Raw genomic sequence first — 12,173 nt, forward strand, 5'->3', positions numbered from 1 at the left:
TGGGTGGGACATCATGCTACATGTCTGCGGTATGATCCCCCAGTTCTAGACATCATTATGAACAGCCACACTTCAGACATCGTAGCGACATGACTGAAATTTTTTTAAAGCTATTTTAAAATCCAAATCACACACACACACTTTTATTCAGTTTAGTTTCACTTCAATTGGTAGTATGTGTTGCACCTGTACTTACCTGAGGTATTACGTTTTCATTCTAAACCAATAAAGAAACAGTCCTTTCTGAGTGTTTTTATCGGTAAATAACCATTTATTTTTTAAAACTCTCATGTTTTTGTTCAACATGGATCGCAAAATTACGCATGCATTATTTTCTTTCTTTCTTTCAGACAAAAACATTTCAGGCAGCGAATCGAATACATATACTCCACATGTTAATACAGAAGCTCGAAGCAAAGTAGGATCTTTACAAACGAAGACAAATGGTAATATTATTACGGGTGTTCTAATAAACTTATGCACGGTTGTACGGCGGATATTATGACTCAAGTGAAACACGCGTGCATGCATCTCGTACACAATGTATGGGTCACTTTTAAAATTGGAATTAGGATTAATGGTCACACGTACCAACTTTGAACCATTAACATTTCTTAAGTTATGTCAGTTTATGCAAAACCAATCGCTTCTCAATCCTCGTCTGAAAGGTGGGAACAATTAAATTCTAATAGACCTTCACATCTGCAAACTCTTACAAATCATACTCTGTGTCTTGGCTTACACAAGCGGAGTGCACGACGAATAAAACAGATTACATAATATTAAATTCATCCAAAACATCTCCCCAAAGCAAGACTGTGTGGGTCTACAGACAGCTTCTAAACTATATACCAGGGTTTCAGGAATTCAGTTTCCACGGTGTGGAAGGAAACAGAATAATACGATCGCACGTGTGCACGCATATATGCATATTCAGCATCGCGTGATCTCGACCTTGTCTTCAAAAAGTGCTTGGATACTAACTACAGTAAACATATTTTAGAAATTTCCCTGTGTTGTTCATAAGTTGATGGTGTTTTCTTGTAAGATTGTTTATGGTATATGTATCATATGATATGTGTATGATAACAAATTAAGTACATGTATCTTAGATGATATAGTGAAGTGCTTTATGCAAGCAGAAGAAAATGTTTACTCCTTTGTTTAACTTCATTCACTGTATAGTTTAATAAAAATAGCAAAAATAAAATAGTACTTTTGATAAATTTCTTTTAAATGTTAAAATAAATACTATTTTTCATATTTTTGAGCTAAAATTTTCATACATGGAACAAATATTAAATTTGATTTTAAAAAATTTCACAAAATTATCGGTAGTAAAAGCGTTTGGTAATGTCTTCATTTCAGGAGCAAAATACGCCATAGGTACCCTTAAAACCACAGAATCGATGCAATTCCAAACAACTACAAATGAAACTTTGGCAACGTCTCCTAATATACATGCAAAGTTTACGAGCTTAACAAATATGGCCGCTGACGAGGAGAGAGTGATTGGTAAGCACTTTTGCTTGATTCTAATCGAATGACATCAACCATCAATCAGGTTTTCTAACCTCTAGCTTACAAATGCGTCAGATAAGACATGAACATTTGCATGGAAGGGTCTAATTAGTTTTTCTTTATTTTTAACAAACCTTTGCAAAACTCATCAGGAAGAAACGACCAGTAGTGTTATTATTTGCGAATGTCTCAAAAGATGATCATCATAAGGTGTGCATGCTGTCCATAAAGTTCGCTTCTGTGTTCCATATTTTAATCTTGACATAAGCTGACAATGTCTATACTGAATATCTCTTGAAAATGTTTTTATAAATATATTTTTTTCTAATAAATAATGTGGAGTGTGTATGTAAATCTTCATTTTACAGAAGCAGAAACCACTGTTCAGTTTTAGGAGGATACATATGTATAATCTTCTCGAATAAGTGGATGAATCGATAGATATTCCAATGCAAGTATAATAGTTGTGTCGAATATTATCCTAATGTCATAAAAGCTGATACTAATAGTTCATATCGATCAATACCATCCACCAGTATAATATAAATTAGCCAGAATCGGTTTAATATTATTCATCTGCATCCATACTCTTGACCGTGTGTGTGTGTGTGTGTGTTTTTACATCAGTGCCCCGCTTCAAGCGCGGAGTATATTAATGTCGGAAGGTATCTCAGCCATTCCGATGCAAATATATCAAAACGCCATATTAGAAGATATACATTTTGAGGTAAGGTAGATAAAGGACACACTAGTGCAATACTAAATTGTCTCATATCGATGTAGGTATGGCTTGCATGACTTTTTAATCAGTTTTGATTCGAAAGAAAGTCTAAATTGCCAACGGGTTCATACATAAATTGATATATGTTTATTTTCTATACACCAATTGGGTTTCTCTGTTGGCTTGCATATTTATCAGCCAATGCGATGAAAATCTACTTTAACTTCAAAAATGTCGCAAAGTCTTATATAAAACAATTCGTATCATTACGTTAACTAGACCGGCATCAATAATATCCGGCAAAATTTTCAAAGCAAGACATTATGGTTGTAAGATTGACTTCAGTCAGATGAAGTCATGTGTCCTGAATAGATGGGTAATTGAGAGAACTTGCGATCTTGTCAACCTGTCCAGTCTGGACAAGCCGACGAGTCTGAAAAATTTCCGTTCAGAAAGTAATACGCTGTAAAGTCTGAATTACAATGTTTATGATTTATTAATAAGAATAGAAAATCGGAACGAAAATTTAAATAACAATGAAAATGAAGAAAAATATTTTTAACTATTGACGCAGCAAACAATACATCACAGATTGAAGGAATTGACCGTTATTCATACGATAAACATTATTGTTTATGTATTGATTTGTCTCAAATCTGATAATTCCGTTGGGAACTTTGCATCTATACACTGAAGGCAATTTGCTGTTGTACACTGCCAACCAAAGAAAAATGTTTTAGTGCTTGAAACAGTGTATCGATATGTATCATTTGGCGAAAGTCTTTATTTTCTTTATTAGTCAGACTTTATTTTGTTTGTTTTTTTTTTAAAATTGAAATGATTGGAACTATTTAGTGTGTAACTGCATGACGTTGAAATATGTCGGTTTTTTTCGTTCGTATAACTCGTCAGTAAGCGTTTCAAAGCCAAAGACTTGCACTTCACGCAGTGCACCTTAAAACACGACACAAACAGCAAATACGAAGAACTATTCCTATCTCAAATTACTAAATACTTGTGCATTAGAATATCCCGTAAATTGCTTCTGTTAAAAAAATTAGAGAGGGTCTAATTTTACGAAACTAATCCATGCTACCATAAAGTCTCGTGAATATTGTACTTGATGACGTCTGCTCATAGGCATTGGCTAATTAGTCAGTTTAAGATATCTCTTCCCAACACCGACTCTCCATAATCAACAAATATTAACAAAAGCTGGTTCGAACACCCGCCGAGTCATACCAAAGACTTATAAAAATGGTACTAGCAGCTGAGGCAGCTGTATATTCTTGGAGAAAATATCGTTCATTAACATATTTCAAGTGTCTGTTGTGAGATGGGAGACAAAATACATTGCAATAAAACACGAATATTGAAATTTACAAGAATTGTAAAAGCAACGATGCTAGTTCACTAGTATCGTCATCAAATGGTACTAGGTAAATATTTGAAATCTAGACGATACTAGTCAGCTAGGTTTTGCAATATTTTCCTGTATTTGCAAATTATAGGAAATATTAGAATAGTTCTGGAGCCATATTGATATGGTGTTTGTAATAATACATTCGCTTTCATAAATTATTGTTTATGAGACCATTTTTAATTGGAACTGTACTTTCAAGACACTTTATTTGGTGGAGTCGAGTAACTGTAAATAAATTTTGGCAACATCTGTTTTATCACAGACTTGCAAAACAAGACATGTAGCAATAAATGTTACAGTGTTGTTTCAGTAAACAGCACAAATTATTTCCTTTCTCGTAAAGTTAAATGTTTGGTGTTTTGAATACCACACTAGCAACAATGTTTTTATCGCCATTTCGATGATATTGTCATTTAACCTATGTTGACGAATTCTCATCTTTATCTAAACGCTGTAGAATATAAACGTATGCTTGAGATGTATAAATTAGTATTTATGTCGTCTTGAACCTAATTCTTCTGAACAATTATGCTATAACACATTTGTCCCTCTCCTAACCATGAAAAAAAACAAACATCATATATTCTGATATTGCCTTGACGCATTGCTGTAACAATCCGTCTACACGTATATTGTTTAAAACATACCATGAATTTAACAATAATTAACTCATTCAGAAATGAAATAATTTTTATTTTAAATTAATGATATGTAGCAATTTTTGATCAACTTAAATTTAGAAAGTCGTTTGGTATATAGTAAAATCAAACAACAATTGCAACAAGTCAAATAAGAAAATGGTCAAAATACAGTGAGCTGAAATAATGTTTGACTCGACAATCTACCTATTAGACACATTTCTGTGCAAGATGGTTTGTGCGACACACACACACACACACACACACGACGAACATTTAATACCATGTTCAGTTCTAATAATATGTATTACTATATTTCATGGGAAATAAGCCACTGACGTGAAAACCATTTTTTTCCGATTTGTTTTTCATCCGTTTGAATAGAGTGAAAATGGCCGAAGGCTGAAGATTTCTTTTTCACGACATTAAGAGTAAGATTGTAATACTTAAGAGAAAGAAATCACAGATGAGGTAAGTAAGCGCAAAGTTAAGCTGAGGTGCAGAGGAAAGAAAGGAGTGATGCTTCTCATTTTTAACTTAAAGTTGTAAAAAAATTTTACACATCAACTAGTTATAAACTTGTACTTCTTATTCACATCTGATCTGGTTTATTATTAGCTATTTCACTGATTTTGTGAGTACAATATTCTGCCTATGTTCTCCACTATCATTCTTTTCAAAAGATTTGTAATGTCAGCAGTTTTTGTCGTAGAATCCTTGTGTGTCTTAGTCTCACAATGTTTGAAACGTATATGATTATGATTGTCATGCAGCACATACATACATATATATATATATATATATATATATATATATATATATATATATATATATATATATATATATATATATATATATATATATATATATATATATATATTTTTCTTTGGGCTATAATCAGTCAATAACTTTGGCATGTATAAGCAAGTGATTTCCATTTATTCACTTTTCAGAAACACGCTGCTTATAACAATGATGGTTTAGTCATAGAACCAACTGCCTTGTCAGCATACATTCATACATTCTATTGTTGTTATTTATTATATTCCCATCATATGAATACTGAAACAGTAGTTGTAATAGCTGAAGAGGTGTCAGTTACATGATGAAGTCCAGTCACCCAGTTTCCTGTTAATTAAATTTGGACTTAAGATGTCAGTCATAACAATAAACTACCACAGCAATGGAAGGTGAGTTGTCTGAGATAATTATCTTTGTGACTACTTTATTATTATTATTATTATTATTATTAGATCAAGGGGCTGTGATTGGAGGTGTGGTCGGCTCTGTATTGGTGGCTGTTGTCATCACTGTTGTTATCGTGATTCTCGTGCGAAAACATCGGTGAGACCATGTTCATAAATTTTATTGTTTTTATAACAATAAATGCAACAAATATTTTAGTTTCTAAAGAAAAGTGTTGTTTAATTTAATCATAAAAGTTTTAGAGTATTAAAATGCTGTTTTGTTTTTTTTTTATAAATGCAAGAGCAAAATAATGAACTTGCAGAATTCACCAGATACATTTAAATTCCATGAAGAAAGTATCGTTTGACACATTATCCAAAGTTATCACTTGTTAATAAGTGAACGATAGAAATGCATTACAGTAGAGCTTGAAAAGTCGTCGTATGTGTTGTATTATATAATTTGTAACGGAAGTTGCTTTAAGAAAGCGTTTCAAATATTCTGTTATAGGTCACGTAAGGATAACAAAGATCAAAGAGAACACCATGTTATTGCGGACAACCGAGAAAAGCCAGGCATCATGAACTCATGTTTTGGAGTACGTAGAAATTCTTCGTTGGAAAAAGGAAATACCAAAACAACTAATCAAGCAGAAACCTCCAAAGATTTTCACACACAATCACAAAAACACATGATGGAGGAACAGCAATCCAGTAATCATGGTAAAGCAGTAGAGAGTACATATGAACGTGTTGTTTCTGTGTTGTATAGTGTAGTGCAGAAAGACCTGAAACCTGATAAGGCACGAAACTCTGGCGAGCAAGTCAAAGGTTCTGAAGATAATGATGAGGAATATGATAAAACGTCATACTGCAGCAAAATAAAACAGGCTGCATCTTCCGGAAATGTATATGACAAGGCTAACTTCAGGCATCATGATAATTCTGAATACGACACGACCCATGATATAAACTTCAAGTACAATAATTCGGAATATAACACGACCAAGGGTATAAACTTCAAACATACTGATAATTCGGAATATGACATGACGAAGGATATAAACATTTCGATTGACGCTACATATGATCACGTGTAAGAAATATGTCTCGTACTGTGTAACAAATATGTCTCGTACTATGTAAGAAATATGGCTCGTACTGTGTAACAAATATGTCTCGTACTATGTAAGAAATATGTCTCGTACTGTGTAACAAATATGTTTCATACTGTGGAAATATGTAAATGAGAATGTGATTCTTACAATTATGGTAGGCCAGAGTGGTCACAATGCCAGTGATAGAAGTAGACAATATTTATTTAATGTACCAAATTACATATTGAATTTAATTTAATTATCTTAATTTGGTCACTTTGACTATAACTATAACGTTTATAGACATTTCAAACAATTAAAGGATGTGATTTGTTCTTCAGTTGTAACCATTGATTTGTAAGTTGTATTTGTGTGCGTTGTGGGATGTCTGGAGAGAGAGAGAGTATATTCCAGAAGTAACCTTGCTCACATAATGATTGGTCTTTTACCATGTAGGAAGTTAGTCTGTCCTAATATATTTTAATCAAGTCCTGTATTTCTATATTCAGGCCTTTTTCATATTTTTCTTTCCCCCCCCCCCTTCCATCAGGTATAAAAGATCTTACAATGTTTCATGATTCCTAAAAATGGACCACAATCAATATACTGTAGATTGTAAGTATTCACTTTTTTATGAGAAGTTTTCCACAAGAATCAAGCAAATCGTCAGTGACTGAATTCACATGACCTTTTGCTATTTGATCTACTGTAGCATGCATCCAATTTCGTATACCTGTCACACTTAATGACAACGTTACATATTTTTACAAAAGACTATTGATTACATATATTAACACAATTGTCTAAGTAGCGATTGTAACTGTCATTACAATCATAATCATGTCTGAAAGCAATGGGGAAAACAGGCATTAATTAATGTGGATTGCCAACCGGAGTTAAAGGAACAATTAACTTTAAATGCAGTGTATGTTACCGATATAGACTTCAAGCTTGCCAACACAAAAATGCACATCTTAATGCAGAATGAAACAAATATTGTATCCAAAATCATCACAAGTAAACTCACAATCATAATAATCTGTTGTTTAATGCTGCTGCTCTCTGAAGTCTGTTGGACCATTCTGTCATGTTGCTACGGTAATCCAACCCCAGGAATATTCAAAGTTTTAACGAAAATAAAAAAAATCTCTGCAATTTATTATGAAAACCGTAAATAATTTTAAGAAAAAAAATGCACAAAAGGGAGCATTATATTTAAAATCTAAATTTGCAAAAAGTAGCCGTGTTAAAATTACTCTTTTCGTCTATGTAGTAGCGCAACCATTCATCGCACTGACAGAATGAAGAAATAATTGCATGTAAATCGAAGGGTTTGTCTTTAAAAAATATGTAATAAAAGGAAATTTGCAATCGTGAGTAGATATAAAGAAATATTTCACTTGTGAAGTGGGAACATTTTGTGTTATTCACTCATTAAATATTATTATAGTGACTCAAGAACATATATACCCTTTATTTACCTAGACGACTGTATTTATTATTAATTATTCAGCTTAGTGAAATAAAATTTTCATGCATCTTAAACATGTAAAATACTCCACATATTTGAAGATATTTCAGAGGAAGGTTTTATTTTAACTAATGTACATACGTTTATAATCGGACATTATATATAAATTAAAGACGTTCCGCATCTATGACCTGATTTTGTATGCGTTCTAAGTGTCACTACTCCTTCAAGATGCAAACAAGCAAAATCTCCAATATCCTTAAACAGCCCCCCCCCCCACATATTAAGTGGAGCATTCAAGATTATTTCCTTTGACTTCGAGTGATTTGTAATTAAATATAACGTTAATTTGACCGCATAATGCTGAATCGGTCAGGTCACACAGTTAAGTTATTGGGGGCACTTGATTTAGAATGCACAAGATTCTCTGTAGTATGGATGTGGAATGTGCAAGATGTTGGACGCAAGATAATGACATCGAATGGGAATAAATATACATTTTCAAGAAGCGAACTGAGATTGTACTTGCATCAAAACTCTTTTAGTCTCTAAAGGTATAGATATTTGAATGTGTCCTTTAAATCAGATAGAACGTAGTACTTGGTCAAAATCAAGTGCTTAGAGATTGTACCATTCATTTGTTTTTATATCGGAGGTTGAGATATGCCGATCATGGACCACTCAAGTAGTTTAGCATGGTTTAATCCAGTTAAAGATAAACAGGATCTTGTGCAAATAAAATTCTTGTATAACAAACATACACGCTTTCTATAGCGTTCAAATTAAGAAAGTACGCTGTAAATCCCTAATCCGTAATATATAGTGTCTTTGAGCAAAAATACCCCATGCTCTCGAGTCACTGTCGACTGGACGCCACGAGATCAATAATGTCGTGCATTCCATTTTTGCGTCAATCTAATTAAATGTCACTATACATGTGACATTTAAGTTAACGTCACTATTTTGTTGTAAAAATGAAATACAGTGTCACAATTAGTGTGAAAATCAATCATATATCCCTCATACTTGTTGATGAACCATATATTAATCACACATCTGTCATACTTGTTGATGAACGAAATGTGATTCATACTTCATTATAGATTTCATACTTTGATCATATCGTGTCGATAGATCAACATGTCAAACATACTTATTTATAACTGCAGATATTAATCATATTTGGTGATAGTTCCATACGTTGATGATACACATTCATACACGGGATCCTTTGTTTACTTGTTGAAATGTCATGCTTTGATCTGTTCATTTGGGAATGATATCATGTTCTTGTATCCATTGTTGAACTTTGTGCACATCACTTTTTCGTATCTACCGTTGGACTTTATGCGCATGAAAAAGGTGTCAGATACATGCATTATTCATATTCATTAAATATAAACATGTAATTTTACGTATCTGTGTTCAGTGTTTTTGCCAGATCCAATCCCATACTGCTTCAGTCATGCTAAGGAATCTGCATCAGCTAAAAGTTCTTTTTATTATTTATTGTAATTTTGAAAGTGCCTTGCTGGAGTGTTCTAAAGATATAGCAATGAACACGGACGTAATATCTGGAACGAGCATGCTCTGCGCGCGAACTTGCAGCTGCTAAGTACACAGTAATTGTTCAATACAATTCCGGACAATCAAAACAACCAACCAAATTTCTTCAGGGGTAAAATCAACCCTCAAGAGATGTAAATTGCTAGTTTAAAGAGGTATTATTGTATAAAGGTACTTTACGATGAGCTGGTTGCGATTGCTGAATTAGGGTGTGGAGAATTAAGACCGAAAAAGTGTAATACCTCTTGTCTTTACACAGGAAGAATAAAGACTTAGTGTAAGAAATGTATCTTACATTTATGAGTGAAATAAATGAAAAAAAGTAAGGGATGGCAAGGAGCACTCGCATTTATTTCGTCCATATTATTAAATGAGATGTGTTGGAAATAAAAAGCATTATTTATAGTAAATTAGCACTACTAAGAAATAAAAAAAGAAAAAATTGTCAAAACAAGTTTCCTTTTTAGGTTTTAATTTGACTTAATTTAAGGATAGGCCTGAGTAACCAAAAATGATACAAGTGGATGTAAAACATGTTATAATATAATAGAAGGAAATTTTAGATGGCAAGATTCTCAACATTAAACTGGACTGCAAATCTAAATATAATACTCATACACTGATATGCGTAAAATGTGAACCATTTTACAAATGTCAGACGTATACTCATGAAAGAGAATGGCAGTACATAGACAGTAAACAAGAACAGATCTCAGATTATTTTTAATAAATATCCACATAATTGTTCAAGAGTAAGTTTCAAAGTCCTTTCATTATACAAATTAATTTTATACTAACAATTTCAGAGAAGAAAGGAATACGCACTCTATAGTCAGCCATTAATACAATAAAGATTGTTGATAACGTTTCACATTGGACTCGGATTTTCAGAAAGTTATAACCGAGAAAACGTTATATCCAAATTCATCGTTTATTTTCCATAATGTTTATGTACTTGTTAGTATCAATGACGTTTGGACATACATATAATACATCATTTCTACTGGTGAGATTACTGCCATAACTAATGTGTAATGTTGATACATTTCTACTGGTGAGATTACTGCCATAACTAATATGTAATGTTGATACATTTTGTTATTGATCGATTAAAATGACATGGTTATCACGGGTTTGTTGTTACGCCTTTGTTATTTAAGCGATCGCCATTTGTTTATTTGGATTGGGTGTGTCATATTAAAAAAAATCGTTATAATTAGGCTAATTCTTTCAGGCGGAACATACTAATGAAATGCTATAAAACATTAAACTTTGTAACAAAGGAACGTTAAAATAAAGCTTTTGGAATTCGTAATAATTAGAAATTCTGCCGGTGAACTTAAACAAAAACGTTTTAACGTTGTGTGACGTTCTGTCGTATTGGGGTGGGTTCCCCCAATATAATTTAATTAAATTAAATTGAAAGTTCCACCCTGGCTCGTTAGGTTAGAAAGTTAAATTAGTGATGATGTAGATTTACAGCTCTGAGCCCCCAGTCAGCAATGCCGACGGTTAAATTATAGAGAACACGAAGATGAAATTCAATCAATAACAATAAATGTGATAATTTAAAAACGATAACTTCCAATCACTCGTCTTTCCCTCGACCAAGTGACAGCCTAATTCATCCCATGATTTACAGTGTGAGTTCGATTTTCCCCCTGTCCTTGCATCTACTCATCTATTTCTTCCCGCTGATTCTTCCTTCTTTCCGTTCCTCTAACTCCTCCTTTGTCTGTTTCCCTCTCTACTATCTCCTCCTCCAACTTCGCTCCAGACTTCACTTCACCTTTCTTCTCTCCTTTCTTCTCCTTTCCTCCGTCTCTCTATCCGAGACTACGGGACCAAACTTTAACTGGTCTGTCCCTCAAAGTTTCCTGTGAAAAACCACAAGGCGTTAACAAATGTTTTATCGAACCTCACCTCACACTATAACGACAATTAACCATCAGATAGCTGTCACTGTTTCGGCCACGCATGCATACACATCGAAATTCCCACACACTTCTTGCAGGGTAAACAATGGCGTAATAACAGTATCAGCGAATTGTTATACAGACATCAATACATTGCGTCACGTCAGTATATACACATATATATTTAATCTCATCGTACTACAATCTGACAAAATCAGACGCATGTCTGTACATTACAAATATTCAACAATGGCAAAATCTATAATCATATGAACATATGTGTTAGTCCACTATAAAATACCCACATAGTAAATTACAATATTAACTCTTACGACGGCTAGCAAGCTATATAATTCTTTACAAATATCAACTCATTTCTTCAAAATATGCAAACATATTAACAAACCAAAGTAATTCTTCGTACTACGATTCTAGTACTAATAAAGTATACATACGACCTACAATTAAAATGCAGTCGCATTCCACAAAGACCGAACAAATATCTACTGACCGTTTGAAGCTTTCTGTACTTAGACCTTCCCGCTCTAAGATTTTCTTTTTTTTTTTTTTTTTTTTGGAGGGTTCTCTCTCCTTTTTGATCTTCACAGACCAGTTAGGGAGGCCCTCCTGCCC

The 12,173-nt window shown here is 33.2% G+C and overlaps 1 protein-coding gene across 1 annotated transcript; it reads left to right on the forward strand.

Annotated features, from left to right (window-relative positions):
- The first annotated feature begins 319 nt into the window (after positions 1-319).
- Positions 320-9,472, forward strand: LOC149801963 (uncharacterized). Its single transcript, XM_089956361.1, has 4 exons — positions 320-446; positions 1,369-1,515; positions 5,557-5,647; positions 6,002-9,472. The coding sequence occupies exons 2-4, from the start codon at positions 1,410-1,412 to the stop codon at positions 6,588-6,590; spliced, it is 786 nt and encodes a 261-aa protein (XP_089812487.1). The 5' UTR covers positions 320-446; positions 1,369-1,409; the 3' UTR covers positions 6,591-9,472.
- Positions 9,473-12,173: the final 2,701 nt, after the last annotated feature.

The sequence above is a fragment of the Sinohyriopsis cumingii genome, chromosome 4 (genome assembly GCF_028554795.1).
Source record: "Sinohyriopsis cumingii isolate HCF-2022 chromosome 4, ASM2855479v2, whole genome shotgun sequence".
NCBI lineage: Eukaryota > Metazoa > Mollusca > Bivalvia > Unionida > Unionidae > Sinohyriopsis > Sinohyriopsis cumingii.